General features: G+C 36.6%; 1 protein-coding gene across 1 annotated transcript in view; it reads left to right on the top strand.

Moving 5' to 3' along the window:
* The window catches only part of LOC109392502 (type II inositol 3,4-bisphosphate 4-phosphatase-like), a 285313-nt gene that overhangs the window by 174740 nt on the left and 102244 nt on the right, over window positions 1-8329 (top strand). The window contains exons 7-8 of the mRNA XM_019661040.1: window positions 4526-4686; window positions 7342-7391. Coding sequence (XP_019516585.1) covers window positions 4526-4686; window positions 7342-7391 — 211 coding nt within the window. The remainder of the gene's footprint in view (window positions 1-4525; window positions 4687-7341; window positions 7392-8329) is intronic.

Genomic DNA, 8329 nt, shown 5'->3' on the forward strand with positions numbered 1-8329 from the left:
TTAGGTTACTAAGGACATTTTGGAGATTTTTGTCTTACTACAAAAGGATACATTTATATTCCTGATCATATTAACTATATTAGAATTCATGAGATATTATGAATGGTTTAACCTGACTGACACTATATGGTATTCAACACATACTTTTTTTTCTTCTCTGACTCTAGAGATATGACAATAGAGGTTATAGTAAAATTCTCTATATCTTTAAAACATTGTCATGTTAAAAATGAATGAAATACCATAGTTTCTTTCACTGGCTGTTTGTAAGTTCTGATATTTCAGATGATAGAAAATATACCTGATAAGGCCTAACATCCAAAATGTATAAAGAACTCATATAACTCAATAGCAAATGAAATAAACAATCCAACTTAATATGTGGGTAGAGGACATGTGTAGACATTTTTTTCCAAAAAAAACACACAGACGGCAAACAGATACATGAAATATGCTCAACATGACTAATAATGAGGGAAATGCAAATCAAAACCACAATGAGATATCACCTCACACTTATTAGCATGGCTGTTAGCAAAAGGACAAGAAATAACAAGTATTGGTGAGGATGTGGAGAAAAGGGAACCCTTATGCACTGTTGGTGGGAATGTAAATTGGTGCAGTTACTATGGAAGACAGTATGGAGGGTCCTCAAAGTAATTAAAAATAGAACTACCATGTGATTCAGCAATTCCACTTCTGAGTAACCATCAAAAGAAAATGAAAACACTTAACTGTGATAATCATTTCATAATATATAAAAAGTCAAGTCATCACATTATATGCCTGAAATTAAGATAGTGTTACATGACAATTATACATCAATAAAAAAGAAACTACATATGATTAATTTTGTATATGGATCTGTGATATAATCTAATCGATAAAACTTAAAGATCATATTTATGTTAACAATATAATCTCTTTGTACATAGAACTCTAGATTTTCAATATTGTCTCAGTATACTGGAAATATTCTACTGTTTTCTGGTTTCTCTTGGTGCTTTTGAAAAGTGAACACTCTGGCTAATTCTTAGTATAGGATAGGTAACTACTGGAAGCTTTCACTCTGGTTGTTGAAGAGTAGAATCTTTGAAATCAAGATTTCCAATGTAGTATCAATTCTGACAATAATTTACAAACTGTACCGCTAAGAATGAATGGTTGCAGGAGAATTGGCAAATAGACCCTCTTTTTAATGTTCAGAAAAATAGTGTATGTTTACCCAAGTAGTGAATTAGATACAGTCTTATAGAACCCTAAAAGTTTGAAGGGCATGTTACCTTATACATTGGGGAGACATGGCCCACACCGCATGCTCAGTATTATTTAAAGCCTGACATCCACATCAATAGCAAATTCTGTTTTTATTCAGCTTTATTGGTAAACTGGAGCCAAATAACCTTAGATACTTGATTGGTGATTGATCTGATAGGTTTTTCCCATTAAGCTTTGGTGTATGAGTGCCTAATAACAACGGAAATAAAATTCTACCCAGAACTACATGGCTTGGGAATGTGGTAACAGTGTTTTCCTCACACACAAAAAGCATCAAGTATTATTTTAATATCTGGCCCTCTACTTTTTCTTTAAGCCTCCAAAGCCCTTCATGGCATGGCCTTATTACTTCTCCCCTGATCACTGTCCACCCAGCCTAAATATACAGTTTGTTTATAGTTTCCCTGTCTTGCTTCTGATAATATGTGGTTTCAAGAAAGTGTGTTATTGGCTCTTGGCACCACCGAATGTATGATATTGAGTTGTAATAGATCATAAGCCAAGAATAAACTTTTCTGACATTTAAGAAATAAATAACTTTTAGTAATAGGACCACTTAAAACTTCTGAAATAATTTATCACTTGTCACCTACTAAAGAAATGGATAGGGGGCCGGCCGAGTGACTCAGTTGGTTAGGACCTTGCTCAAGAGTGCGAGTGTTGAGCAACAGCAGTTCAAGTCCCGGCCTAAGCTGAGCTGTCGCTGAGCTGCCAATAGGTGGCAGGTGGCTCAGCTAAAAAACAAACAAACAAACAAAAAAACAAAATAAAGAAATGGATCAAGTTAACTAAGAGTGATCAGAAGAAATTCAGAAATATATTTTTTTCAAAGTGTGTATTATGTATCGAAACATATATTTTCATCTATATTTATAAATATTTGTGCTTTAAGAAAATCTTTAGAAGAGAAAGGAATTAATAGGTGGTAAATTAAAAAACCACAGTAGCCACATTTATGAATTAGAATTTGACCTGTCGTTTTTTGTTTTAATAAAGACTAGGTGTCCCAGAAGCTACTGACAGAATAAGATGTAAGAACAAAATTTTTAGAAATTCAAATACACTGATAGCTTATGATAAAAAACAAATTTTTGATAAAGTAAATAATTAGAATGGTACCCTGATTAATGATTTCGTTATATGATCTTCAGCTAATGTGCATGTTTTTATAATTTAACCATTATGCTTTTATTTTTCCCTTCCTCCTCAGTGTTAAAGAACCCAGTGTATAAATTGTATAGATTTCCCACATCTGACAACAAGTGGATGCAAATCCGGGAGCAGATGTCAGAGAGCATACTTTCTTTTCATATTCCTAAGGAATTGATCTCTCTTCACATAAAAGAAGATTTGTGTAGGTAAGAGAACATAATTTATGATTGTCTCTCACATTATTTATTTTCTTCTATAAAAACATTTTTTTTCTTAAAGTATGATGATAACATAAAATTCTAGACCTGCACTGTCCAGTATGGAGGTCATTAGCCCCCTGTGGCTGTTAATCACTTAAAATGTAACTAGTCTAATTGGAGATGTTCTGTAAGTGTAAAATACATATCAGATTTTGAATTCTTAGTACACGAACAACAACAACAAAAAAGACTGATTTCATAGTTGGGATTAAATAAAAAATATTATGGGGCTGGCAGAGTGGCTCAGTTGGTTAAGAGCTCGCTCAAGAGTGTGAGCTCTGAGAAACAGCAGTTCGAGTCCCAGCCCGAGCTGAGCTGCCGCTGAGCTGCCAACCCGTGGCAGGATGACTCAGCTAAAATATAAATAAATAAATATTATTAATTTCACCTGCTTTTTTTTTTTACTTGTAAATGAACTACTAGAAAAAAATTTTAATTAAAGTTTATTGGGATGACAATGGTTAGTAAAGTTGCATAGGTTTGAAGTGTACAGTTCTGTAATACATCATCTATATATAATTTTAATTGCATATGTGACTCTCCTTTGTGGCTTGCTTTATATTTCTGTTGAAAAGCTTGGAGTTTAGCCGATAACCTGAGATTTGACCTTGCTAATAAACCTTGTGTCTTTACCTCATCTGTTTTTGGTTGTTGTTTCTGTAAGAAAGTCCTACTTGACTCTTCTTTGGACCACTCATCTGTAACAAGACTCTCAGATAGCTATTGGTCTTAAAACTCTGAGATGATTGATAAAGCATGCTGTGTGAATAGACAGTATTGTCATGCATCGGAACTAAATCCATCGCTATAATAAAACAGAAGGATGTGAGAGCTGGTTGTTGACGAGAATTTCTCTGAGCCATGACTAATCAAACAATTTGTTTCTCTGCCTTATACCCCTCTAGAGACTAAAAATGCTGAATTCCACATTACAGTAGACACTGTGAAGGCCCTAAATCTCAGAAAATTAGCAAATCTTGTTAATAGTTAACATTTTGTAACTACTGAAATATACAGCAGCATGTGAAATGTCCAAAAATTGGATTTCTGCCTTAGACTCACATTAGTACACCAGATTACTTGCTAGTATTGTACCCCTTTGTAGACTCTGCTGCCCCCAGGAACGCCATATTGACCTAAACCAGTGAGCCCACCACAGACAGTGCAGGTCAAACTGGCAGCATCGACAATACAGTGATCAGCCTCATAACGACATTTTGGTCAATGACAAACTGCACATGGCAATTGTGGTCCCATAAAATTATAATGGAGCTGAAAAATTCCAATTGCCTAGTGATGTCATAGCAGCCAGGACATCATAGCAACAGCAAGCATGACTCAAGTGTTTATGATGACACCGGTGTAAACAAACCCACTGCGCTGCCAGTCCTATAAAAAGCACAGCACATACAATATTTCCAGTCCATAACACTTGATGGTGATAATAAACAATTATGTCATTGCTTTGTATATTTCCTATGCTATACTTTTATTGTTATTTTAGAATGTACTCTTTCTAAAACAAGTTTGCTGTAAAACAGAAGTTGTGTTGTGCCCATAGCAGCATCATATATCTTATGTTTACTGCTCCTGTTGATTGTATTATTTTCTCTATTACTTGATTTAATCTCGTGTCGTTTTATACAGTAACTTGCTGTTCAGGATTGTAGCCTAGGAGCAGTATGCCAGGCCATATGGCCTAGTGTGCAGTAGGCTGAGCCTTCTAGGTCTGTGTACATGCCATCTATGATGTTCACACAATGACAGAATCACCTAGTAATGCATTTCTCAGAACATATCCCCGTCGTTAAGTGGTGCATGACTGTATTTGTTAGGTAGGAACACCTGCAAAAATACTAGATCCAAATGAGGAGGAAAGAGAAAGAAAACAGAAGCTGTATTTTAGAGAAAATCAGACAGCAAAGTGGATTCCAATAAGTTCCCGACTTATGAACGAGTTCCGTTCCTGGGGAACGTTCGTGAATCAGATTCATTTGTGAGTCGGATTCGTTCATAAGTCCGACTCATTTGTAAGTCTGACAAAGTGAGTGTTATACACCTTTGACACAAATATACAATGTAAAGCCAATGGTTGAACGATTCATGTTATAAGAACGAGCAACGTCTACCATCTTTTCGCCTCAGTCCAATCTCTCAATTATTTTCACCTTTGTTTCCATGGTTATTGCTCTGCACTTCCTAGCAGTCCCCTCCCCATCACCACTGCTTTTCCTCTTGCTTCCAGACATCCTGGGCTCTGATTGAGCACTGTACTACTGTACATTGTCGCACTGTACAGTAAGCACACAGCAGCACAACTGTGACAATGTCTGGCAGACACGTGAGCTACCTCCGCGATTTGTTCACATCTACGAATGTTCGTCATGTGAGGTCTGTTCATATCTGTGAAACTTCGCAACTTGAATGTTCCTAAGTCGGGGACTTACTGTATAAGAAAACAACCTGGATTTAGGGAAATACAGTTTGGAAGAGGGACAAGAAAGTGGATATTTGAGAGTAGCAGAGTGAGGATAATCATGCCCCAGAAGTCAGACATCAGGTATTGATTGACTCAGGCCAAGAGGAGCTATAAGATGTACAGGAACCTAAGCAGACTACTTATAAGAGCCAGCTGCAAGAAGGAATTAATACAAGCCAAATTATTCAGTGCTGTTCCTACCTGGGCTAGGACAAAGAGTAGGTGACGAGCAACACCAGTTCCTGGGGAGGGTAATAAGCAGGCTTCTGTGTTAGACTAGAGGCGCATGGAGTTTGGGTCTCTGAAGTCATAAAAGAATGATCACCCTCACCGCTGTTGTACTCTAGACTATTGGACAATACAAACCACTCGCCTTAGAGTCATGTGACGGTCACATGCCATTCGTATCATTGGAAAGAATAACTGTTCCTCACAGCAGTTATAGAATAAGGAAGGGCTCCCAGGAAACAAGCCTGAGTTAGAAGTGTTAGGCAGAGCCTAGCCCCTTTATTTCAGCTGAGAACCACCGAAGATGAGTTGCAGAAAAAGAAGGTAGGGCGCAGCCTTACCCTATCAAATGACACCTGAAAGCCCTATCTAATTTAGCCAGACCTAAATTCCCCACTACAATGTCTAGAAAGACACAGAACATGGAAAATGAGGTTTTCTATTATCTGAAATCTATTAACATAATACTGTATTATGCTATATAACCTAATGACTAATCATTAGGCTGTGGTTTGGGGGTTGAAAATCTTAGTTAATGGACCACTAATGCTATTTCATCTAAAAAGACAGCAAGCTAGTGAGAAAGGAAGTGAAGAGAAAGACCCTTATGACTGCCCCAGTCTGTCTTTTGTCATCAGTGTAGAAACCCTATAACGGCTGAGCAGCTGAACTCCTTGTGTCTCCTGCTTCTGAGGCCTCCCCCGTGCTCTCCTCCACCCCTACCTCCACTCCTGTTCCCATTCGCATCTGTCTGTCTGTCCATTCACTCTCAGTAAATCCAGGAAATAAAGAAAAATCAGCCATTAAGACATTTAATTTTAGTAGGTATATCCCTGTAATTACTGCTTTATTATTTTTTAACATCCATCCTGTGTTAAAAGTTTCGTCCACCCATCCTGTTGCCTTTTCTTTATCTTCTCTGTATGTCTATTTTCCTATGTATTTGCAGAAAAAAATAATAAAATAAAAAAACAAACACATGGAAGAGGCAGTTTTGATGGGGACAAAAGAACACCGGCTTCAACTATAAAATTCCCTTGCAAGGGACAAAACTAGAAACTGTCATCAGTATACACTGAGAATTGTTCAGAGAAGAAAATCTTATTTCAATCTTATGAAACTAAACTATATAAAAACCTGATAGATTCTGAAAATTGTCTAGGCGCTGTGATACAACCAGCCTGCTCCATACACCTTTTGGGTTCTCCAACTCCTTTTCTGTGTGAATCTCCCAACATTAGAATGTGTATTTTAAAAATTTAACAATGAATTTTTAAAATTTTATGAAGAAAAGGAGAAAAAAAATCATACTGAAGACCCAAAAGGGAAATAGAAAAATATTATAGGAAATTTGACTAGCCACCTCGGTAGAGTATTCGAAGGTGTGGTTGTTATGAAACAGAATGAGAAAGCCAGAGAACAGGACCATCATCCTTTAGGGAAAATGCCAAGAAGAAAAGCATAACGGAGGGAATAATGAAATTTTAAACTGCAGCAGCCAAATTAAATCCACAGAAGCAGCAGAAAAGAACAGATATGACACGAAAATAGTATCAGTAATGTGGAAGACAAAACATGATAAGCTCTTCTCAAATGCTAAACATAGGTGAAAAAAAGTTTAAAATGGTGAGAAGGATGTTAGATGTGCAGGGCACAAAGTTAGAAACTACCAAATTATTTTAAATGTTTTCGGGAAGAACAATTAGTACAAAAGTTTGGTAAAAAACAAAACAGGGAAAACTTATGCAGTTTTGTTTTTGTTGTTTTTTTCTTTTATATACTAAAATCAGGCCAACCATACGCTTCTCTGCAGAAGCCCATGGAATAACGTCTGCTGATTTTTGAGAGGAAAAGGCTGTGACCCTACTTTATTATATAGGGTCAGGTTATTAATTTTTTATGATTGAAAGTAATGGAAATTACATATTTAAATATTCTGAACAGGAGCTCAGAAAATGTCACCCACAAAACTTTCTCGGAAAATCTACTTGAAGGTATATATGCCATCCAATTGAGAAAATAAGAATTATATTTATAACATAATATAAATTAATATAGTATAAAACTAAATTATAATATAAAATTAACATGATATAACATAATATAATAGGTTAAGAACGTAAGAACAGGACAGTGCCCTGCCAAAGGACTTGAAACGTTTTTCTTGGTTGGGTGGAAAGGTTGCTCAGATCTTTACTCTGAAGTTCTTTTTTTCAGCGTCTTTTAACCCTAGTCTTATTCAGATCCCAGAAACTATTTATCTTCCCTCAACTTCCCTCCCAACTCCACACTTTCCCTCAAACTCATTTATTTTTCACATTTTCACTCTATGTACTCTAATCCCCACCACCATTATTTATGGCCTGGGACACAGTCTACCGATGACTTTTCTGCTATGGCCTTACTTCCTCAAAATCTGGGAATCACATTACAGACTCCCACAATCTGAAAATGTCATAAAATGCAGATTTCCAGTAGGAGCTTTCTGGAGACAGTCTGGTTATTTAATCTCTTGAGAACTATACTAGAATTTTGTGTTGGGAAGGGAAAAGGGAGACGTTCTGCATACAAAGTATTCAGTATAATCCCTTGGTCCTGAAAAATGTACTGACTTACTCATGCATAGGGGATTTAGCATTGGAAAGCAGACCAGTTATTTGATCCAGCATACTTGAGGGATGGGGGAAATGGGAACTGGCTTATTATGAAGTTATTATAATGGAAGGAAAGGCAGAATGACATGTTGAAGACAGCTCAGAGTTCCTAATTACGTAGAAGGGGTATGTGTGTGTGTGTGTGTGTGTGTGTGTGTGTGTGTGTGTGTGTGTGTTTGTGTGTTTGCCTATGTTTATAATGCTTCAGGCTTTGCAGTTCTTCAACTTGGGTAGCATGTAGACAAGTTATGTAGGTCTTGCCAAACTACCACCTATAA

This window comes from Hipposideros armiger, unplaced genomic scaffold, assembly GCF_001890085.2.
Source record: "Hipposideros armiger isolate ML-2016 unplaced genomic scaffold, ASM189008v1 scaffold_333, whole genome shotgun sequence".
Classification (NCBI taxonomy): domain Eukaryota; kingdom Metazoa; phylum Chordata; class Mammalia; order Chiroptera; family Hipposideridae; genus Hipposideros; species Hipposideros armiger.